At 47.7% G+C, this 23,641-nt stretch overlaps 3 protein-coding genes across 19 annotated transcripts in view; 2 read left to right on the plus strand and 1 right to left on the minus strand.

Annotated features, from left to right (window-relative positions):
• The window catches only part of Nrl (neural retina leucine zipper), a 283,758-nt gene extending 268,058 nt beyond the window's left edge, over window positions 1-15,700 (minus strand). For 3 of the 4 annotated variants that reach the window (XR_011706581.1, XR_011706570.1, XM_071607777.1), the window contains exon 1: window positions 2,177-2,252. The gene's annotated coding sequence lies outside the window, so the exon portion shown is untranslated. Of the gene's footprint in view, window positions 1-2,176; window positions 2,253-15,616 lie in introns of those variants that run through there. The other variant, XM_071607779.1, reaches the window with a different exon arrangement.
• Window positions 1,327-10,187, plus strand: Pck2 (phosphoenolpyruvate carboxykinase 2, mitochondrial). Its single transcript, XM_027920022.3, has 10 exons — window positions 1,327-1,614; window positions 3,685-3,930; window positions 4,349-4,533; window positions 4,619-4,822; window positions 5,167-5,354; window positions 5,660-5,822; window positions 6,085-6,303; window positions 8,789-8,926; window positions 9,209-9,304; window positions 9,572-10,187. Exons 1-10 carry the CDS (start codon window positions 1,586-1,588, stop codon window positions 10,024-10,026), a joined length of 1,923 nt encoding a protein of 640 aa, XP_027775823.2. The 5' UTR covers window positions 1,327-1,585; the 3' UTR covers window positions 10,027-10,187.
• Dcaf11 (DDB1 and CUL4 associated factor 11) lies at window positions 15,669-23,557 on the plus strand. 14 transcript variants are annotated; one of them, XM_027920024.2, is made up of 15 exons: window positions 15,669-15,812; window positions 16,418-16,601; window positions 17,652-17,779; window positions 18,020-18,147; window positions 18,412-18,476; window positions 18,749-18,849; window positions 19,074-19,220; window positions 19,428-19,482; window positions 19,816-19,884; window positions 20,231-20,288; window positions 20,377-20,562; window positions 21,011-21,164; window positions 21,610-21,762; window positions 22,516-22,622; window positions 22,718-23,557. In XM_027920024.2, exons 1-15 carry the CDS (start codon window positions 15,707-15,709, stop codon window positions 22,850-22,852), a joined length of 1,776 nt encoding a protein of 591 aa, XP_027775825.1. In that variant the 5' UTR covers window positions 15,669-15,706; the 3' UTR covers window positions 22,853-23,557. The 14 variants fall into 14 exon arrangements, with proteins under 14 accessions (XP_027775825.1, XP_071463871.1, XP_071463873.1 ...); XM_071607770.1 differs by having other exon boundaries at window positions 15,748-15,812; window positions 16,390-16,624; XM_071607772.1 differs by having other exon boundaries at window positions 15,749-15,812; window positions 16,390-16,601.
• The last annotated feature ends 84 nt before the right edge of the window (window positions 23,558-23,641 follow it).

Raw genomic sequence — 23,641 nt, forward strand, 5'->3', positions numbered from 1 at the left:
GGGTGCCCAAGGGGCAGCAGTTTGTAGCAGGGTGGATGTGGATGAATTTGGATTCAAGGACTAGGAGGGAGAATTCCAAATACATGCATGAGGTTAAGTGCAGGCTGTAGCCTGAGTGGGAAGTCAGGGACCAGCTGCAAGCCCACAGTTGGAAGCCAGCTCTTCTTATGTCACTATGTTCCAGCATAGAACTCAGATATCTGAGAATCAAGATTATTTCTATGGAAAGTGTAAGAAATCCACTTAAAATTAGCTTGAGCAAGAGAATAAATTTATTAATTTCTATAACTTAAGTCAGGAATTCTTTGATCTCCAGCCTTGTACTCTGGTTTCTCTAGGCTGGTTTCTGTCTCAAGCAGTCTCCTGCTTTGCAGGGCTAAGCTGTTGCCCAGCAGATCCAGGCTTATAATTCTACCTGCTCAGCAGGCACAACAGAAGAAAAGTTTATTTCCAAAGTTTACAGAAAAAGTCCCAGAGAGGGATATCACGCCCCCCACCCCCAAACATCCCTGGTTACTAAGACCAGATCAAGGAATATGTAAACTCACCAAACTGACAGCCTACCCCCCAAGCAGAGTGAGGTCATACACATAGCACCATGCAGACTGAGGAGATTGCTCCCCAAAGGAAAACCAGGGTGCTAATATCAGAAAAGGGAAAGAATACTGAGCAGATACCCACCATGCACATGTTGAGTTTGAGGTGCTGCAACCTTTGCAATAGTAGATATCCAGTGATCTCAAGTTAAAAAGAGATGTCTGAATGGAGACATGGCTTGAAAAATTACCCTAGGACTTTATGGTAGGCTGGGTGGATCAGATGAGTTATTGGGGGAATGTGAAAAGAATGATCCCACAAGGGAGTGTGAAAAGAAGACCAAGGAAGAACTCCTGGGGTGGAGAGGCACCACCATTTTGTAGTAAGGCAGAAAGGAACACTGACCAGGAGAAAAGAAACAGGGGATTTTAGGAGTTGAGGACTAAGGGGACCTCAGCATTGGTCTTAGAAATCAGAAAAGCCTGGGGCTGGGAGTGTCCATTCCCCAGGAAAAACTGGAAAGGCAATGCCCAACCCGAGAGCTTCTCCACGTCCAGCACGCACTACACATACACACGTGGGCTCCCGCCTCTGGCTTCACCCCTCATTCCTAGCTTGTTTGCCAATCTGTCGGTTAGTGACTGAGTCTCTCGGTCGCTAACTCCAGGGAGCAAGAGTCCTCGGAGTTACATCATATGCAGGGCAACGTGGCTGGCCAGGAGGCGGGGCCTCGACGTAGGCGGGACCCAGGAGCAAACCCAGTCCTCCAATGGGAGAGATGGGCTTGGGGGCTTGGATGCTGGGTTGGGACAACGGTGAGGACCTGGGGTCGCAAGCCCCAGAGTCCAGGGCCCAGGAAGCGGGGCTGCGGTAGGGGCGGAGAGATCCTGCTAGGTTCCGCCCCTGCGCTTGCCCGCCTCCCTTTTAAGCACCTCCTGCCCAGCCTCGACTCCCGCTCGCTCCAACGCGCTCCCTCCTTCCCCGCCTTCCTTATCTCCCCGTCTCCGCACGGTTCCTGTGGCCACCCCGCAGCCTCCGCCCAGGTGCCATGGCTGCTGTGTACCGCCCCGGCCTGCGGTGAGTGACCCCCAGCCTGGGGCCCACTCGCACTTCCCGCTGCGCTCCCCGCCTCAGGCTGCCTTCTCCTAGTTCCCCATCCTAGGAGGAAGCAGGCAGGGCGACTATTTCTCGATGCAGGTCTCACGCGCAGCGCGTGCCTCCTACAGCCAGCCGCACTGGGTCTCCAGGTTCTGGTGCGCTCCTCCCCCTCCCTGCTTCGCTTGTCTGCCCGCGCCATCTCTATCTGCCACTCTTAGAACTTCCTCCGCTTCTCGCTCGCCCCTGCGGAGCTCAGTCTCCGCTAGCTGCCTTTCCTTCCCGGATGTAACTTTCAGACCCCTGACGGGGTTCATTCCGCGCCCCAGGGTGTGGTGGAAAGCAGTAGCACCCTGGGGCCAAGGGACATGAGCCCCATGGGGTTTGAGCTCAAAGCTCCCTAAAGAAGGTAGAAGGTAAACCATTCCCAGCCTTCCCGGATTTGGAACCTGGCGGGAAGCCCAGCACTGCCAGACGGACCGGGGTCCTGGGGAGGGAGGGAAGCCAGACGGGAGTATGGGGCCAAGTTGCCTTCCTTTCTTACATGGCTGGCTTCTTCCTCTGTGTAGGCCCGGGGCTCCAGTCTTGTCCTGTCTGCCCTCCCTTTGTACAGCCTCCTCTCTTCTCTATGAACGCCACTCCCCCCCCCCCCCCCCCCCGCCATTCTCCCTAGCTTTTGTCTGAACTGATCCCATATCTCTCCCACAACCGTTCTACTTGGCCAGCCAAGTGGGTGGTTTATTGGAGGATAAGAAAAAGGTCCCTCTTAGGGGACTGGAGGAGAATGTAGGGGTCTCACAAGAGATAACCAGAGCCAGGCTCCAAACAAGAAAAGCTCTCCCGAAGACTGTGCCTTTAAAATCAATGTGCAGTGAAAACTCTCCCAGGCAGCAATACACCCAGGTCCCAGGAGCCCTTCTTCCCTGCCAGTAGGCCACACTGGGCATCCATCCTGCTGTGACTGCTGGAAACCACCCCAGCTCCCACATCCATGGTCTGAGTTTTCTGCCTTCCCCAGGCTTAAAGTCTCTGAGTCTGAGCTTCCTGCCATCTGATGTTCCACTCTACTACCAACCCCAAAAGTTCTCTAGGCATATGGTTTCTATGAAAGAAAGCCAGGGGAGGCTTAGGCTCAGGCCATCCTAGTATGTGATGGGCTTCTGGTGGGCTAGGCCTTGGCATTTTAGAAAAAGATCACTAACTCCTCTGGCCTTTGCTCTCTCTGGATCACTCCACCCTGGATCCCAGCCAATCAGAACAGACCCTGCTTCTCTCTGTCCCAGGGGCATGACAGGACACACAATACAGGGACCCTGCCCTTCTATGAAGCAAGGCAAAAACCCCAGCTAGTAACACTCATACCTCAGTGTTCAGTCTTTCACATAGTTCAAAAATACCTGTCTAGTAAGAACATTTAATGTAACCCTTGTTGACACAGGTAGGCAGCAGCATATCTGTTTCCTAGAACCCCAACATCCAGTCCCCTATCTCTGTGTAAGAGCCCCAATCTAAGAACCTGGCACTGGAAAAGGCCTGTATCTTCTCACAAAGTGGGGCCTTTTGCTTGAGGCTTTCACAGTCTTACAGCATTCACATCAGAAGAAATAAATAAATAAAAACAGCTGCTACTTTAACTTCCAAAAACTATACTTGCGAATGGAAAGACCATGCCTGGAAATTTAAACACTAGACCCATGCAACTTATCTGGCAGTTTCTTGACACTTGGGCCAAAGGGCACCTGCTCATTTATAAACATAGACATAGTGAAATATGGGTGTGGACTATATATCAGCATGCCTACACATACTTCCACAGCCAGGTGTGTACCTTCATGCTCATTTGGTCATATTTGTCTTTTGATGACCAGAAGACATCCTCTTTAAACCTCATAAAGGTCACAGGATGCATATGGCCTGAATCTATCCCACACACCACAAACAATTTGCTCTTCATTGTGCCTGCACCGAAACATGCTTCCTGCTATCCCCCAAGCACTTGTCTACCCTCCATGAAAGCATTTGCTTATTGTCTCCCTGTTTCTTCTCTTATAGGCTTAGCTGGCATGGGCTGAGCCCCTGGTGTTGGTCATCATGCCGCAGCATCCAGACCCTGCGTGTGGTCAGTGGAGATCTGGGCCAGCTGCCTGCTGGAGTTCGAGACTTTGTGGAGCACAGTGCCCGCCTGTGCCAACCAGAGAGCATCCACATCTGTGATGGGACTGAGGCTGAGAATACTGCCACACTGACCCTGCTAGAACAGCAGGGCCTCATCCAAAAACTTCCCAAGTACAATAACTGGTAAGCCCTGAGCTCAGCACCCCTCAGGATGGGGCAGCTGCTTGGATTAAGGTCAATTTTGAGTTTATCAAGACAAAATCAAATTGAACTAGACCTCCCAATGGAAGGAACAGAATGGGAATTAGGAATGATTGATGTTTTTGTATTAAAGGAAGAAGTTAATACAAATAAAATTATTTGGGTTCCTGCCCCAACCAATTCAGGAGTCATTTGCCAAGGATAAAGTCTACCAGAGGACTAGGGCCTTGGGAACCTCCTCTTAGATGGGACAAACCTTGGAGAAAGGGATTAAGATATGAATGGATAGAAAAAAATGAGTCAACAGAAGAACTATAGACAAAATTGGACTTGAAAAAGCAGTTCTGGGAATGAAGGAGACCTGCTGGCCACACCTTCCTGACAATCCCCTCTCTCCCAGCTGGCTGGCCCGCACAGACCCCAAGGACGTGGCACGAGTAGAAAGCAAGACGGTGATTGTAACTCCTTCTCAGCGGGACACGGTGCCCCTCCCAACTGGTGGGGCCCGTGGGCAGCTGGGCAACTGGATGTCCCCAGCTGAGTTCCAGCGAGCTGTGGATGAGAGGTTTCCGGGCTGCATGCAGGGTAACCAGGGCAGGGACACAGGCAGGGGCACAGATGGTATGACCAGGTTTGGAACCCTTTATCCAAGTGATGCTTTCCTCCACAGGCCGCACCATGTATGTGCTTCCATTCAGCATGGGTCCTGTGGGTTCCCCATTGTCCCGCATCGGGGTGCAGCTCACTGACTCAGCCTATGTGGTGGCAAGCATGCGTATTATGACCCGGTTGGGGACACCTGTGCTTCAGGCCCTAGGAGATGGAGACTTTGTCAAGTGTCTACATTCTGTGGGTCAGCCCCTGACTTCACAAGGTGAGTACCTGCCCTGCTCAGGGAGGACACAGAGGTCCTCTTGCACTCAGAGAGAACCCCAAACTCCACTCTCAGACCCTGAGAATCTGTCCTCTGAAAATCCAGGGTAGCATTCTTGGCAAAGGGTGAAGCTGTGTTTGGAGAGCAGTTTGAACAGAGTTGAGAAAAGTCAGTCTTCCTGTCTAATAAAGACAGGAGAGCTGATGAGGCAGGGGGCTTGAGCCATTCTGGGCACAACCACTGCTCCCAAGTGTTTCTCAATTTGCCAAATCTTGATCCCTCCAGCCCCTGACACCCAGTTCTTGATGCCATTGCTAGCAGTCCTATGACCCCATTGTCCCCAGGGGAGCCGGTGAGCCAGTGGCCATGCAACCCAGAGAAAACCCTGATTGGTCATGTGCCTGACCAGCGGGAGATCATCTCCTTCGGCAGCGGCTATGGTGGCAACTCCTTGCTGGGCAAGAAGTGCTTTGCCCTGCGCATCGCCTCTCGCCTAGCCAGGGATGAGGGCTGGCTGGCGGAGCACATGCTGGTGAGGGCCTGGTGAGGAACTGGGCAGCCGTGGGGAGGGGGTCAGGGCAGGGGCGGGCCTGGCTAGTCTGCCTTAGCTTTGCCTCCTTCCTGCCAGGTGTCAAGCTGGTGTGCAGAGACTCTGCCCAAATGCTTGAAGCTTTGGCTCCAGGTTGCTGAACACTGCTACCCAAGTCTGTGGCAGAGCAGTACACCTGTTCAATGAATAAACATTGATCCCCCCCTTTTAGCCCCTAGCTCTGTTTCCCCATGCAGGCCATGCTCTGATCTTTGGTGACCTCCTGTTCCTTCTATCCCAATGCACAGATCCTAGGCATCACCAACCCTGCAGGGAAGAAGCGCTACATAGCAGCTGCCTTCCCCAGTGCTTGTGGCAAGACAAATATGGCCATGATGCGTCCCGCATTGCCAGGCTGGAAAGTAGAGTGTGTGGGAGATGACATCGCCTGGATGAGGTTTGACAGTGAAGGTGAGGAGCACTCAGATCACAGTCTCAGTTCTGGCTCTTATGGACCCCTCCAATGTGGTGAGCTTTTTCAGTGAGAACCTGTTCCTGAATAGCTAACTCTGTCCCATACCTGCACTCAGCCAACCCAGAGACAAAAAGCCTTTCCACACTGGATCTAGGGTCCAGTTCAAGGCAGGGAGGGGGTAGAGCAGGACCTTCTTCAGCCTTGCACCTCAACTTTTCCTGGTGGGTCCTTCCTTTCTTTCACTTCTTCTTCTGACAGGTCGACTCCGGGCCATCAACCCTGAGAATGGTTTCTTTGGGGTGGCCCCTGGCACCTCTGCCACCACCAATCCCAATGCCATGGCCACAATCCAGAGTAACACTCTTTTCACCAACGTGGCTGAAACCAGTGATGGCGGCGTGTACTGGGAAGGGATTGACCAGCCTCTTCCACCTGGTGTCACCGTGACCTCCTGGCTAGGCAAACCCTGGCAACCTGGTATGTGGGGTAGGAAGTCATGTCCCCAGGGCCCAGACCTTAATGATGCAAATCTTCCTCCACATCCCCCATCTATCTTCTGTTCCTTTGGGAGGCACAGGAAATTATGAATGTTTGCAGTTTCCAATCCCAGGCAAGATCTTAGGTCATGTCCCAACTCCACCAGTCATTGGTTTGGAATTTGGCTAAATTTACTCCCTTAAGTTTCTCCACCAGTGGATGAAAATGTTTGTTTGGATGAGAATGTTTGTTAAATACTGGTCTCAAGATTATTGGCGAACTAAATAATGCATAAAAGGGGTTTAGTATTACTGCTGAATATATACTAAGTTTTCGATAATAAATATAAGCTGGATTAAAAAACAAAAAAGAGGAAGAGGAAGGACTGTCTTGAAAATTGTTACAGAAGGAATTGAACTCAGAGCAGAATCCATAAAGTTTGGTGCATTAGGAAATATAGATGCCTGCCCCTCTTCTGCCCAACTCCTCCTGCCACTTGGCTCCCACTGTCCCCTGCATAATGGCCATTGTTTTTCTTTCTAAATGTCAGTGTTGTTACTCTCACCCTTCCCCTGTACTCTAACCCTTCTTCCACACTAAATCAGCCTAGCACTTTAGTGTTTCCCAGAAGCTAGTTTCTCAACCCTATCATTTCCCAGGTGCCTCCCTGAGCCCTGCACTCTGGACCTTCAGCTTTCTGGCCTTTTGTAGTCAGAGAGCCCAGAGACCAAGAGGTAGAAGCAGAGAAGTGTATAGTATTAGGAAGGTGGCCTTGTGGTTGCTAAAACCTGTATTCAAGTTTGCCAGGCTGGCCTAGCAGGCACCTTCCTTGTCTAATCGCCCTTCATTTTCTCTAACACCATCATTAAACCCCCCTCATCCAACTGAGAAATCCAAGAAACCTTAATCTTTCCCCACAGGCTACTTCCCCAACCCTTTCATCAACTCTGAATTCAGGGGTATAACTAGGGCATCTTACACCCAGCTTCAATTCCCAGAATAAATACCCTGTGCTAGGGTCCTACAATGGCAGCTAATGAAGGACGGCTCTTATTTGAGAAGTAGGCAGAGGTTGGGGAGAGGCAGTGGGTAGGAGTGTTGACCTTTTTGGCTTCCTTGCTCCCCGGGTCTGACCAGCAACCTCCAATAGAGAAGGCAGTGTGCCCATTCAAGGTCCCCATGTTGGTACTTCACACATGCGCCTGATTTGGTCCAAAGCCCTCTCCAGGGCACCTAAAGGTGCCAGGTGATCAGGGCTTCAAAGGTTATACTGCCTAGGCTATGTCTCTTTCTGAGTTACTCTAGTCCTACCATTCTGTCAGGCTCAAAGCAGGCCTAGGGAAATCAACAAAATTCTGTGAGCTTTGAAACCAATTCCTGTATAGTGGGGCACCGTGGCACATGCCTGTAATCCCCAGCAGCTTGGGAGGCTGAGGCAGAAGGATTGAGAATTCAAAGCCAGCTTAGCAAGGGCAAGGCGTGAACCAACTCAGTGATACCCTGTCTCTAAATTAAATACAAAATAGGGCTGAGGATGTGGCTCAGTGGTTGAATGGCCCTGAATTCAATCCCCAGTACTCCCTCCCCCCGAAAAAAAAAAAAAAAAAAAGATCAGTTTGTGTTTGCATTTTGATAGCTCAGGAAGTTCTGTCATCTCTAGTTTGCTGATAGAAAGTCAATTGTCTGAAATATAAAACTGTTATTTTTCCCCTAGTGAATGCAGTTTTTGCTTTAGGTCTGGGAAATAATAATCCTATAAAGAAAAAATTCACAGGGGAGGGGTTGGGGTTGTGGCTCAGAAGTAGAATGCTTGCCTAGCATGTGTGAGGCCCTGGGTTCGATCCTCAGCACCACATAAAAAATAAATAAATAAAGGTATCATGCCCAACTACAACTAAAAAAATAAATATATATTTTTTTTAAAGTTCATAGGGGAAAAATTATTGTAATCTCACATCAGTGTCTAGCCCTATTCCCATGAGCCCTGGTCAATGCCAAGTACCTGTAGCTTGGCATAAACATTAGTGCCCTGTAGAACCCCAGTTCCTCCTCCACTCTTTTTCTCTGGCAGCACCATTATGGAAAAATAACCAGACCTTGCTGGGCACAGTAGTGTACACCTATAATTCCAGCAACTCAGGAAGCTAAAGCAAGATAATAGAAAGTTCTAGACCAGCTTCAGCAACTTAGCAAGATCCTGTCTCAAAATAAAAAACACAAAGGTCTGGTAATGTAGCTCAGTGGTAGAGTGAGTGCTTGCCTAGCATGTGCAAGGCTTGTGGGTTCAATCTTTAGTACCAGGTGGAAAAAATATCTGATCTTTTGGGGGCGGTCTCCTGGCTCCCTTCATCCTGTTCTTTACCACATAAGGCTATAGATAGCTTATGAGGCAAAAAGAAATTATGCAAGAGTGTATACACACGTATGTGTGTGTTGGGGGTGGACATAACCTTGGAAGTGACAGTATTTGTATTTCTTCTGCCAGGTGACAAGGAACCCTGTGCACATCCCAATTCTCGCTTCTGTGCCCCGGCTCGTCAGTGCCCTATCATTGACCCAGCCTGGGAGGCCCCAGAGGGTGTCCCCATTGATGCCATCATTTTTGGAGGCCGCAGACCCAAAGGTAACACATGAACTCTGTGCCTTCTTGGTAAAAGGCCTAGCTCTAAACTAGGGTCCACTGTCCCTCCTGTACTTAAAGTTCAGGGAGCCTCAGCCTGGATCTCCAACTGTAGCTGGCTGTCTCCAGAGTTTTTCCCTGGTAAATGCAGAATTTAAAGGAAACAATAGGGTCTGAAAATGGGATAGCTGAGGTATTAGAAGAATGAGATTGTCATTATCAGAAGGGACAGAGTGAGGATCCAAAGAAAAGGGCTGTCTGTGACCCTGTTCATTGGTGTTCTAGGGGTGCCCCTGGTATATGAGGCCTTCAACTGGCGTCATGGGGTATTCGTGGGTAGTGCCATGCGCTCTGAATCCACTGCAGCAGCTGAACACAAAGGTAAGTACATTGCTCATCGCTTCCTCTCATGTGTGCCCACATCACCTTCTGTCTCCCTTTCTAAGCCAGATCTTCTTGCCCTCCCTGGAGTCTTCAGGGACTCCACCTCTTTCTACTTCTGCCTTTACCCCCATTCTTTCTCTTCACTTTCTCTGAGGACATTCCAGAACTGTGAACCTTTTAAACTTCCTCCAACTGGATACAGTGTGCCCTTCCCTTCCTTCCTTAAAAAAGGAAGATTCTTTACCCATCCTTCTCCTGCCGTAGGGAAGATCATCATGCATGACCCATTTGCCATGCGGCCCTTTTTTGGCTACAACTTTGGGCGCTACCTGGAACATTGGCTGAGCATGGAGGAGCGCAAGGGAGCCCGGCTACCTCGCATCTTCCACGTCAACTGGTTCCGACGTGATGAGGCAGGCCAATTCCTGTGGCCAGGCTTTGGGGAGAATGCTCGGGTTCTAGACTGGATCTGCCGGCGATTAGAAGGGGAGGATAGTGGCCGAGAGACACCCATCGGGCTGGTGCCAAAAGAAGGAGCTCTGGATCTCAGCGGCCTTGGAGCCATAGACACCACTCAGCTGTTCTCGCTCCCCAAGGACTTCTGGGAACAGGAGGTTCGTGACATTCGGAACTATCTGACAGAGCAGGTCAACGAGGATCTGCCCAAGGAGGTGTTGGCTGAACTGGAGGCCCTGGAGGGACGTGTGCGCAAAATGTGACCCGACTCATACTGGCAAAATAGCACAATACCAACATCTGGGAAAAGGGAGCCCCAGGCTTGCAGAAAATATGAGCAGTTTGGTGTTAACATCTGAGACCAGACCACAGACCTTCCCCATACACTGTCTAATAATAAGAGATGCTCATTTATTTTATATAACATTTGTACTGTTTTCATTTCCTACCTACTTCACAGGTTTCCCTCTAACATCAGTCTCACCTCTGGGTCACATAAGTAGGAACTGTTAGGAGAAGGCATTGCCCTCATGTATCCTGAGGTCTTAAAAAGATGTAGGCCTGAGCTAGTTCCTCAAGGCAGTCTCCAGGACCAAAATTCTTGATCTCCCACTGAGACATGCAGAAGCTTCTGTAGCTCCATTTACCAGTGACAGTGGTTCCGGTGTTCTCAAATCTGTTCTTACTGGGTATGATGGCACAGGCCTGTAATCCAGCAACTCACAAGGTTGAAGCAGAAGGATCCCAAGTTCAAAGGTAGATTCAGCAACTTAGTGAGACCCTGTCTCAAAATGAAAATGACTCGGAGTCAGGCATGGTAGTGCACACCTGTGATCCCAGCAACTCAGGAGGTTGAGGCAGGAGGATTGTGAGTTCAAAGCCAGCCTCAGCAACTTTAGCGGGGCCCTGGAGGCCCTAACAACTCAATAAGACCCTGTCTCTATAAAATACAAAAAGGGGATGGGGATGTGGCTCAGTGGTTAAGTGCTCCTGGGTTCAATCTCCAGTATGAAAATAATGATAATAATTTTAAAGTAATAAATAAATAGGGCTGCAGATGTAGCTCAGTGGCAGACTACCCCTGGATTCAATCTCTAGTACCTTAAAAAATTTTTTTTTGGTTTCCTACTATTCTTCAAAAAGATGACCAATTAGTTATAAACACATGCACACCATTATACACTCATGAACTTAAACACATTTAGTGTTTATTATATTATCTTTATTAATGCTTGAATTATCCTTTGGCCATGGGAGCTCAGCTCCTGAGTCTGTTTGACATATTCTATAGTTCCTACTTGATTCTTCCATGCCTGGTATGGTTAACTGTTCCACACTCGTATATTTCCTGCCCCAGACCTGGAATCAACTACTTCTAAAAGCTCCAATTTCTTTCAGTTGAGAATGGTATTTTAAGATTACAATCTATATGCTAAGAGTGTTGATTGCTTCTGGATTGGTGGTTTTTACTAGACTTTTTTGGTAGCTTGAGATAGGAAAATGAAACATCCCATGAAGTCATATTGATATTTCCACTTCCTGTCCAAAATTAGGGCTAAAGAGTTTTTACTTCTATATTACATCTGCAACTCCTATCCTACACACACGAAAAAAAAAATCTGATTCTTAAGGACCTAAGACATGAGAGATGAGAGTCTTGGCATATCTCATAATTACTCAATTGCTTTCTAATCAACACATTTTAAGTCCCTAGGTAAATTATAATACTCCTCCCTTTCCGTCTACACAGAGTGATACAAGAAGACAAGGTATAAACACATGTATGGGCATCAGTCACTTCAGAAGATGGAACTTTGCCTTCAAGTTGCCTAGATAAACTGGGCATACTGGCATACACCTATAATCCCAGCTCCTCGAGAGGCTGAGGCAAGAACCCTGTCTCAAAAAAAAGAAAAGGGCTTGGGGTACAGGTCAGTGGTAGAGCATCCCTGGGTACAATCCCTAGTACTGAAAATATAAAAAAATATAAAGTCACCTAGAGACATCTCTCCGACCTCTGAGTGGTCACCAAACTGGGAGTTGAAGTTTCAGTAGGCCAGAAAAAGTCAGGTCAGTCAGGGATTGAAAACTGCTTTCCTTCACTCCTCTCTAGCGCAGCATGCCCCCTAGTGGAGATACTCAAGAGCAGGAAACAGGCCAAAGCAGCTCAGACAGGAGTTAACTCTGATTCTTGGTATACTAGAAATGATCCTAAAATGGGTGCTGAAGATAAAAACTTTTCTGTAGTTGTAACTCTAAGTGTAGCTGGGGAGAGTAGAGGCTGCCCAAATGAGAATCACTTTACAAATTCACCAAGCAACAAGCCAAACATCAAAATCAAGAAAGGGAAGGCCTGTAGAATGCATAGAAATGACAACTGTAATTTTTTTTATTTTTTATTTTTATTTTTTTGTGGTGCTGGGGATTGAACCCAGGGCCTTGTGCATGCAAGGCAAGCACTCTACCAACTAAGCTATATCCCTAGCCCTGTAATTATTTTTAAAGATGTCATTTTATTTCTTTCAATAAAACACATTATATACCCCAAAATATAAATGCTTCTGGATTGATTTTTTTCTAGACATGTGTACTTGTACACATTTCAAAAATCATTATAGGACACAAGGAACATAATAAAATTCATAGGTTTAAGATCTTTTACCTACAAAAGTGAATCAACAGGGGCTGTGGTTGTAGTTCAGTGGTAGAGCACTTGCCTCAAGTGTGTGAGGAGGCTCTGGATTCAACACTCAGCACTACATAAAAATACAATAAATAAAATAAAGGTATCGTGTTCACCTACAACTAAAAACAACAACAAAAAAAAGCTTATTTAAAAAAAATGAATCAACAGAGCTGGGGTATAGCTCAGTTGTAGAGCACTTGCCCAGTATGCATGAGGTTCTGTGTTCAATGCCCAAGATTACAAAAAAAAAATCAATGGATCCAGTGATGGATATTACATTTTGCGTGTTGTTTTGAATTCTGAGACAGAGTTTAAGTTGCTAAGGGCCTTATTAAGTTACTATGGCTTCAAACTTGCAATCCTCCTGTCTCAACCTCCCAAGCCAATGGGGCCAATGGAATTACAGGCATGTGCCACTGCACCTAGCAAATACTGCTACTTTAGCATTTAATATTAGAAGGATTCACTTTAGTCCTAAACCATGATTTTTTAAAATATTTACCATGAATTTTAATGTTTTATTCAATAATGCATAAGTTCTACAATACTAAGGATTGAATTAACAAGATGTTCTTCAGGTGTAAGCTAGATTTGCAAATGGTAAAGAGAAGAAAAGGAAAGAGATTATCAAAAAATAAGTTATTGAGATTGAGGCAGGAGAATCCCAAGTTTATGCCAAGCTGGGGTGGGTGGAGGTGGTGGTGTTGGGAGTGTATATCAGCAGGAGAGCACTTGTCTAGCATATGCAAGACCCTCTGTTCAATCCCCAGTACTTAAATACACACACACACACACACACACACACACACACCCTGAGATGAGTTTAACAGAAATTTTGTTTCGTTTTCTGGACCATAGGTGCTAGAATCATATTAATCATAATCCTTTGTTCATGGTACATCTTTGTCACTGTTTCATGCAAGGCCTTCTCCATTTCAGTATTTGTTTAATTATACAATGAGCCTGGGTATTTTTATACTTTCTAATACAAAAATAAGGCCATATTGGTTTTGTATTCCCCAGAATATGACACCAGAAGGACTAAATACCACCTTTTCTTTAGTGCTGGAAACTGAAACCAGAGCCTGAATGTATGCACTCCCACTGAGCGAGTTACACCCCTGGGCCCTACCACCTTTTTAAAAATGTAATGTTGTTTGCACAATTCTCCAAGAAATAAAAATAGAAGAAATCAACATCCCTTTTTTATTTATTGTTTTCGCGGTGATGAGAATCAAACCCAGGACCTAGCACATGCTAGGCAAGCACTCTAACACTGAGCTCCATTCTCTGCCCACTACACCATTTTAACAGTTACCAGGCACTTCTTGTACCATGTGGCTCCTAATTTATTTAACCAATCCAATATTGTAGGATATTTGGGTCTATTTTGTTCCCAATGTTCCACTATTATCAATGATTGCTATGCAAAACATAAATTTTATGCAGGGTCAAGCTAAATAAGCCGAAGTGGTACTACTTAGTCAAAGTACAAAGCTGCGAGAAAGAGAACTTGATGCGGAGAGACAAAGCTTTGCTCAGATAAAACATTCTGGGAGGGTGCAGAAGTGGAAATAAGCAAGGCATTTATTTTATGCCTGGCAGAAATACTTAAAAAGGGGGAAAAAAGATTACAAAAACAATACAAGTAGGTTGGGAAAAGTTTTTATTAGAAAGAATAAAATGAACAATGGACCACTTATGGGTTCTTAGGAACTAACTTCAGAGAATCAGTGAGGTGGGGAGGCATGGAGAAAAATGTGTGGTGACTGGAAAAATTAACCTCAGGTAAAATATCTATAGGACTTTAAAAAATTGAACTTAAAAGGCAAGGAAAAGATCAAAATAAGTCCAGATTTTCCCCGCTGGACAACCCAGAAACATGTTATTCTAGGCACAGAACTGCCTCCATAATTATGGAGTCCAGAGCAAGATAAAAATACGGGCCGCTTAAGTTATTAAGAATTTCAAGGGCTGGGGATGTGGCTCAAGCGGTAGCGCGCTCGCCTGGCATGCGTGCGGCCTGGGTTCGATCCTCAGCACCACATACAAACAAAGATGTTGTGTCGGCCGAGATAGATTCTCTCTCTATCTATCTCTCTCTCTCTCTTAAAAAAAAAAAGAATTTCAAAACGGTGACACCAGAACATTATTACACTAAGCATGGGACTCTGTTCGACCACAAAAGTCGCACGCCCACAAAGCAGGTCCCAGCGACGAGCTCCGGGGGATATCACCCCAAAGTCTTCCAGCAAGTGAGCTCCAGCCAGAGGAACTGAGGGCCCGCAATCCCCTCTCCGCCCTTAGGGGGCTAGGTACGAGGAAATCTGGCAGCACTTCTAAGGGTCCCGAGCAGGTGGGGCTTAATGGAGCTCAAACTCCAGACCTTCGCACCCGCACAGCGAGGTCACGTCTCCCAACCCCCAGCCCGGGCAAGGATCCCCAGACGTGGCAGGTCCCGGCCTTGGACTCAGCCGGGTTACTCATAAACCCGCAGGAGAGGGTAGGAGGCGGCGCGCGTGCACACCCTGAACCCGCGGCCGGGTACTGAGCCGCTCCGCGAAAACAGAGGGAAGATCGGCAAATCCTGATGGGCTCAGGGAGCGTCTCAGGGAACTGACGGAACCCGAAAGGCCCAAGGAGACAGAAGGGTGTATTAGGGAGCGTCTGCAAAGACTGCAGAGGGAAGCCAGGGATCGTCTAAAAAGGACTAAGCGGAAAAGGGGAGGTCTAGTAAAGGCTCTTCCTACAAGAACAAGGTTTCCACAAGCTAAACCCAGAAGGAAGGTGTGGGTCTGAGTCCCCCATCTGTGACGTAAAGGCGTCGGACACTCTTTGGGATAGAGTCGATGGAGCTTAGGCCGGCTAAGAGAACTAAAGAGAACGCTGGGGGATGGGACAAAGTGGAGGCTCCGGGGCAGTGTCCAAGAAGTTCAAGGCCAAATGATCTTTAGGGATCAACGGTAAATTGCATCCCTCGCTAAAATACCTCTCTTAGTAGCTAATCATCAACCGATTCTTTTGTGAACCCCGCCTCCCAGTCATTACGTCTAGTTCCGCTGTCTCTTAAGCAGAAAGCTACCAGTTTCCCTGTAGTCCTCTCCACCAAGAGTGAATGCCCCTCCTCTGTCACGCACTTCCTCCCGCCCACCTATCAATCACCGTACTCGGCAGTCCAGTTAGCGGATCAAGGGGGCGGAGCCATCAGGAGCGTCGCGTGACGTAGACAGCCTGCCGGCGGGGAAGCCGGGAGATGCATGACGAAGGAGGCGCGTGACGGAGGAGCGGTTGACGGAAGCTGCGGCAGCAGTCGGTGTAAACAAGGCCTCGCGCCTCCGCGGGTCCTGCGACCGCTCCTGGCTGGTGGGTGGTCCCGCACGGGGCGGTAACCGCCGGCTCCAGTGGGAGGTGCTTCTCGGCTTCCTCTCCTCTTTGGTGTACACACCCCCGGAACACCACGTGGGCGTGAGGCAAAGAAGGAGGGGGTGTTAGGCAGACTTCTAACTTCATTGGCTGTCGTTGCTGCCGGCTCCTGAAAGAAAGCACTCTGATTGGTCGGTAAGGGGGGTTGTCGGGGGTCTCTGAGTCCTAAGGCTTTTGATTGGTTGGATGAGATAAGCTAGTGAGGCGCTTTCTTCCGCGAGTTGTTTTGATTGGTTGACCGGAGGGGTTACCTGGGAATCCACCCCCCAGGGGACTTTGATAGGTGAGTTTGAGGTAGGAAGCTGAGAAATTCCTCTTGAAAGGATTCTTATTTGTGAGTTAAGGTCGCACCCTAAGCTTCACTCCGCGTTCTTTGCTCACAGGATTGGGGAAGGTTTGTGTTCCTGAAGCGTTGGGAGTTGTCATAGGCTAAAGAAACGGGATCTCAGTCACTAAGAAGGGTCTCCCTCCTAGAGATAGCTACCGCCATCAACTCAGGAGACCCTGGTCTTTCTAGAGCAGACTTTGCTTTCACCAAACCCAAGGAGGTGACAAGAGGAGCCTCTGCACAGGACCTAAGGATGCTGTGACCAGAAGATGGGCTCTCGGAACAGCAGCAGCGCAGGATCCGGGTCTGGAGACCCCTCTGAGGGCTTGTCCCGAAGAGGGGCTGGCCTGCGTCGGAGCGAGGAAGAGGAAGAGGAGGATGAAGATGTGGATCTGGCCCAGGTACTGGCCTATCTCCTTCGCAGGTAACTTACTCTCTGGTGTGGCTCCACAAAGTGCCACCACAGTCCCTTGATCCCAACTCTAGGCAAGAAAATTGCAGAGGATAGGGAATGAGCTTAGTCCAAGACGCTGTTCTGTTTAAACCGAGCAGCCTTTCCCTACTGCACACCCATGGCACTCAGCTCCATGCCCAGTAAGAGTGATTCTTAACCTGGGGCCAGTCAACAAAGGACCCACTCTTGTGTTGAAGGGGCTGCTTAAGGGAATTTCTCTGGCTATAACTACAGAATGTGATCTAACCTCCATGTAAGTAAAAGGAAAGAAAAAAGGGGGGGCATTGATGGGAAAGGAGTTATTTGAGAGGTAAAGAGTTGGGGAGGGGAGTGTTGAAGTAATTGACACATGATATGAGACCATGTGGATTTACTTGAAAAACAAGTTTAAATTGGCCTAACTCTAACAGTTTTTTTAAAGATTTTTTTTTTTAGTTGTATGGACACAATACCTTTATTTTTATTTATTTATTTTTAAATGGTGCTGAGGATTGAACCCAGTGCCTCACACATGCTAGGCAAGTGCTCCACCACTAGCCACAACCCCAGCCCCAAATTCTAACACTGTTTTTGAGGAAAGAATGCCTTGAAGGGAGTAACCACCAGGAATTGACTGGAAAAGGGTACAGCTGGCTTTGTTTCTTTGTGTGTGGCTCCTTAGAAGATAAACTTTGAGAGCCCTTAAGAATATTGTGTTCCATGCTGGATTCCTCTAACAGAGGCTCAGAAGGAAATGCTCTCCTGTTTAGTTCTTGGAGAGGTCAGCTTAGTAGGTCAGCCTCCACAGCATGTTAGGGTTCTCTGCTCTTGCACCAAAAGTACAAATCAGTTTTCTACAGTGTCTTACGGGAGACTGAAAATAACAGCCAAGGGCTAGTTAGCCTCAAACATCAAAATGAGTACCAAAGGTAAGAGCTGGATAGCTGTTGACTCTGAATTTAGTTGGTTTGGAGAAAGGGGTCCCCTCCTTTATAATGGGGGGGGGGTCTCTCCACAGAGGCCAAGTGAGGTTGGTGCAGGGAGGAGGTGCAGCAAATTTACAACTCATCCAGGCCCTCTCGGACTCGGAGGAAGAGCATGACAGTGCCTGGGATGGTCGTCTCGGAGATCGATACAATCCACCTGGTAAGAGGATAGACCAAAACCTTAATGTTTAAAGATTTTTCACTAGGAAACCCTTTTTTATTCTGGTGAAGGATAATAGGTTAATTTGAAAAAAAAAAAAAAAGAGAGAGAGGATGGGATAATTGAGGAAATGAGGGAATATAGCCCCTGTATATATTCAGCCATATTGGGTGGGCTTGGGCATAATTTTGCTGTCTTCTGGGGCTGGAAGACCCAGAAACTTCTTTTTGGTATTCACAGTGGATGCAACCCCTGACACCCGGGAACTGGAATGCAATGAGATCAAGACACAGGTGGAACTGGCCACTGGGCGGCTGGGACTTAGGCAGGCATCCCAGGAGAACAGTTTTCCTCGAATGCTACACCAGGTAGGCTTCTCCACCTCCAGCCAGCCTAGCAGCAGACCTGCTAGGCAACCAGAAGCTCTGCTAGCCCCAGAGAGAAAAAAGAAGCAAACTTTGCAAGGAAACCTCAAGTGCTGGGGCTGGAGAGTTAGCCAGTCCATATTGGACAGACTACTGTGTGTGGTGTCTGTTTCGGTAGCAAAAACAATTTCTTTGGAGGAGGGGGTTGGTGTGACTGAAGTGGCCCTCTATTTCTGCTAGCAATATTCCCCAATCCCTTCCATTTAGAGAGAACGGGGCCTCTGCCACCGGGGAAGCTTCTCCCTTGGAGAACGGTCTCGAGTGATGTCTCAGTGAGTATGGGGCTTGATGGAGAGATTCTAAGGGCCAGATAGATCTTTTCTCCTAAATATTGAAGGGGTAGGTGTTAAAGGATCTTCCGAGATATTAAGGTTAGTTAAAAGGGGTTGAGGCTTTGAGAATAAACAAAATAGAAAAGATAGAAATTTAGAGGATGGTGGAATAGCTGAAGGTAAAAGGGAATAATGTTCTTGTACTGGCGTTACATTCTGCTAACTGAAATTCTTATTCTGAGCTCCACTTACCCTTCACTTTGCTTCCCCAGCTTCTTGCCCAATGGTCTGGGCTTCACTGATACCTACTCACAGAAGGCTTTCTGTGGTATCTACAGCAAAGATGGTCAAATCTTCATGTCTGCTTGCCAAGGTACCAGACCCAGCTCCTATAATTATACTGCCTTTCTCTGGAACAAGGAATGAGTTTACTGAGGACAGAAAGTCACAGACCATGGAGCTCAGAACCTAATTTAGTGATGCTTAGTTAGCACCTGCTTCCCATGATAAAGGAAAGAGTCTACAGAGAGAGAGGTATGATCTAGGAAGGGTACAAAAAAGGTGTTCCATAATTCTGCCTGATTCCTACTTACACAGACCAGACAATCCGACTGTATGACTGCCGATATGGCCGTTTCCATAAATTCAAGAGTATCAAGGCCCGGGATGTAGGCTGGAGCGTCTTGGATGTGGCCTTCACCCCTGATGGGAACCACTTCCTCTACTCCAGCTGGTCTGATTACAGTGAGTATACACCAGACTTCTATGTCTCCAGCCTAGAATATGAGATCTCCATGCATCCTTCTCTGAGACAAGACTCCATGTTCTGTCCTGAGAAAATCACTCTCAAGGTGCTCTGATGACCTTACCTTTTTCCTGTGTCTTCCATAGCTTCATTTCCACATTCTGTCCACAGCCCTGAAAAATTTTTGTTTCTCTTGCTTCCCTTAGTTCATATCTGCAATATCTATGGGGAAGGAGACACACACACTGCCCTGGATCTAAGGTATTGGCTTCTCTTTCTCATCATACTCTCTAGAAACTTCTCAAGGAAGTCTCCCCAGGAGCAAACCTCTTGAACTAAAACTCCCGCTTAGAGGGAAAAGTATACTGGTTGCAAGTTTCTCTACATGGATTCCTGGGAGGGAATTGTCAGCCAGAAGACCAGGGTGAAATAGACAGTTACAGGATTATTTATAGGTTCTCACTAAGGTGGTCCGCATTCTAGCATGTATTGGAAGGCTTTCTTGTCCTTTTTTTATAATCCTTGTCAGATTCTCTGTAGATTAACAAAAGCTATAGAGTAGTCCACCCAACACAACTCCTTTGCTTTCTTCAGACCAGATGAGCGTCGCTTTGCTGTCTTTTCCATTGCTGTCTCCTCAGATGGACGAGAAATACTTGGGGGGTAAGTGTTTGTGGGGGATGTCCCCCTCAATTAATGAGATAGAGGAGTTCTGCTAGAGATCACTTCTGCTGTCACAGAGGCTGAACTGTTAGCTATGGAAAACAACCAGTCTTCTCTAAAGTTGGGGTTTATGAGCTGCTTCCCCTCTTGCTCACCATTTTCCCAACATGAGGAGACAGTTCTCAAGTCTCCTTGAAAACAAAGCTCACTCTTGTCCTACTTCCTGTATAGGAACAGACAAGGGCGTGACCCTCAAGAAAGCTTCTCAGCTGGACTCTCCAGAGTATACATAAAATTGGTCCACTCAGTCATGGCTCTAGCACTCTCCTTATCCCTTCCCTTTCAGGGCCAATGATGGCTGTCTGTATGTCTTTGACCGAGAACAAAACCGGCGCACCCTTCAGGTATTATTCCTGAGACTTAAAGCCTCTGTCTTCTGGTCTTTGACCTATTTTAAGGAATCTTAAGTGTGTTAGCCTTCTTCTCCTCTAGATTGAGTCTCATGAAGATGATGTGAATGCAGTGGCCTTTGCTGATATAAGCTCCCAGATCCTGTTTTCTGGGGGAGATGATGCCATCTGCAAAGTGTGGGATCGACGCACCATGCGGGAGGATGACCCCAAGCCCGTGGGTGCACTGGCTGGACACCAGGATGGCATCACATTCATTGACAGCAAGGTGGGCAGAGAGGCAGGGCAGCACAGCCAGGCTACTGAAGTTCTGGTTGCCCAGGAGGGTGTGAAGGATACTGGTGTGGGTATTTGACAAGCTCTTCATTAGCCAGGGTGTGCAAGAGCAGGAGTTTAGAGAACGGGCTTAAACTAGGAAACATGAGCTCTCTCATATCTGCCAATCCTTAAGAAGCAGGCAGGGTTTTCTTTACAAGAAAAGTAGAGGACATCTAATCTAGAATAAAATAGGATATTCAATCAGTACCCTGGACAAAGAAAGGAAAACCCTAACTAGGGGGTGAGATCTGAAGCAGAGCATCAAAGATGAACTCACCTGGATGAAGAAAGAGGCAAGCAAAATCAGAAAAGGAAAGGTTCTTACCCCTCAGCTAGAGCAGGGAACTAGATTAACAGGTAGTGACATGGCAAACTCTGATCTATCTTTGGATTCATAGGGTGATGCCCGGTATCTCATCTCCAACTCCAAAGACCAGACCATCAAGCTCTGGGATATCCGACGCTTTTCCAGCCGGGAAGGCATGGAAGCCTCACGCCAGGCTGCCACCCAGCAAAACTGGGACTACCGTTGGCAGCAGGTGCCCAAAAAAGGTGAAAATGGAAAGAACTGAGATGTAGACTTAAGAATTGGGTTGGAAATGAAAGTACTTGATCACTGGTAGGGTCTGGCATGGGCTCAATGGATTCATCTGTAGCCTGGGAGTCCCGGAGCCCTATTACAACCCCCTTTTCTAGGCATTAACCCTTGATTCACTGGCCCACGAGGATCACCCAGAGCCAACCAGTACAAAAGTATATTGATCTGTTGACTGTTGGGTGGGGAAGGAGTTAATATTTGAGAGCTGGGGACATAACTCAATGGTAGAGCACTTGCCTAGCATGTATGAGGCACTGGGTTCAATCCCCAGTGTTGCCCGAAAAAAAAAAAAAAAAGTCAAGACTAGAGAGACCATTGTCTCTGAGTCTTTGCTAAGAACAGCTGGACAATCCAGAAGCAGACTCCCTAATCTAGAGCTTTCCATGAATCCTTACCCAGCCTGGCGGAAGTTGAAGCTCCCAGGGGACAGCTCCTTGATGACCTACCGAGGCCACGGGGTGCTGCATACCCTCATCCGCTGCCGCTTCTCCCCGACTCATAGCACAGGCCAGCAGTTCATCTATAGTGGCTGCTCCACTGGCAAAGTGGTTGGTAAGGATTGTGTCAGAACAGGGGGCCTGGGAAGAGCAGGAATGTTTCTCTGGCATTCCACCTATAATCAGAGCAACCAAAAAAAAAAGCCAAATGACAACTCCTAGTGAAATTTAATTTGGCCTGGAGCAGGGGAGGCTTAAACAGAGAATAAAAAACATTCTCTTTGTGAGCATTTTAAATTAAGAAAAGGGACATGGAATTCTGGTCAGTAAACATAATCGATTACTAAAAATATAGTTTGTTATGTTTTCTTAGTCAAGGAAAGGGGTTACAGATGAAAGGTAGGAGGAAACAGGCAAAAAGAATGACACAAAAAGAGAGCATCAAGTAGCAAAGGACTTGCAATCACTGAAGCAGGAGGAATGCACAAAAAGAAACACAAGCAGAACTATAGATAGAAAAAGCTTGACAGCATGCTGCACCTAGGTAGGTACCCATGCAGAAATGAGAGATGCACCTTGTCCAGCCAAGGACAAGCAGGTGCAGAATTCACTTTTGCCACTGTCTGTATCTTGCTAAGAGGTTTAAGGCAACTGTTTTCTTAAGTTAGGCCTTTGAATTTTAGCTGAGGATCAGGGATACCAACATACCATAGCCTCAACCTAAGCTGGGGAAGGAATCCAAAATAACCCCATTCCCATGGGAAAATGGGAAGTTGCCCAAGAGTTAGGTCATTGGTACCTTTTGGGGAGCCAATGGGTGCCTTAAAGGTCTGTGGCAGCTCCTCTCCACTCTGGCTTTCCCGGACAGTGTACGATCTCCTCAGTGGCCACATCGTGAAGAAGCTGACGAACCATAAGGCCTGTGTGCGTGATGTCAGTTGGCACCCCTTTGAAGAGAAGATTGTCAGCAGTTCGGTGAGGTTGCAAGTTTGAGGGACCAGCACATGTCTGGGACTTAGACCTGGGAAGGGGCAGCACCCCCTGACTACTTGGTACCTTCTGCCCTGCAGTGGGACGGGAACCTGCGTCTGTGGCAGTATCGCCAGGCTGAGTACTTCCCGGATGACATGCCAGAGACAGAGGAACGCACCAGTGCCCCTACCCCAGTGCTCCGCTCTTGTACGGCCTTTTCCTCACCCCAGTAGATCAGACGTCCAGCTCCTTACAGGGTGAACTTCTCAACAAATTCTCTTCCTCTTTCTCCTCCTCTTTCTCTTCTGGGGAATGTCTGGAGGAATCTCTGGAATTGGGTGGCAAGAAACGGAAGCCCAGGCTTTTGGCTAGCCCTGGAAGATCCACCCCACAAGGCCAGGTGGTCTTCTCATGTATGCACACCCAGTAGGCTTGGGTTCCTATCTCTGGCCAGGGTCTGGTGGGACTTCTGCCAGCAAGAGAACTGTCCTGAGTGTTTTTAATCATGTTATGATGTTAGGTGTTTGCTCCTAGATAGATGCCTGAGGACAGGTGTAAATTAACCTGTCAGCCAGGCCCATTGCCCAGGTCTTCACATTGAGGATTAGATTGGCCAGTCAGAGAGCCAGGTGTCCTGGCCTTTCTTCTTGAGGTCTAAGGGGGTGGGGAGGGCAGGATAGATAAAGGTGTTTCCTTAGCACTCTCCTGGGGTGAAGATTATGTCTTCTCTTTTGCCTGGGTCTTTGGATTTGGACAGGCTGTGATGTGAGAGGCAGGGGTCTCCAAAAGTTTCATGCAGCCCCACATGGCACAGGCCCTACCTTTCTGAAAGTCCTGTCATGTTGGAGGTCAGCAGCTTCAAGGAAGGAGGTTGAAATAGGGCTCCTTTGTCCTCTCACTGGCTTTGGCTCCCTCAATAAATCCTCTGTGGGAACCTGGCTCAGTGTCTCTGCTCACTGTCTCTTTTTCATATCTAGTTCTTTTATCCTCTCACTTTAACAGTTTCAACAAAGCCTTCAGGT

Source organism: Marmota flaviventris, chromosome 2, assembly GCF_047511675.1.
Source record: "Marmota flaviventris isolate mMarFla1 chromosome 2, mMarFla1.hap1, whole genome shotgun sequence".
Lineage (NCBI taxonomy): Eukaryota > Metazoa > Chordata > Mammalia > Rodentia > Sciuridae > Marmota > Marmota flaviventris.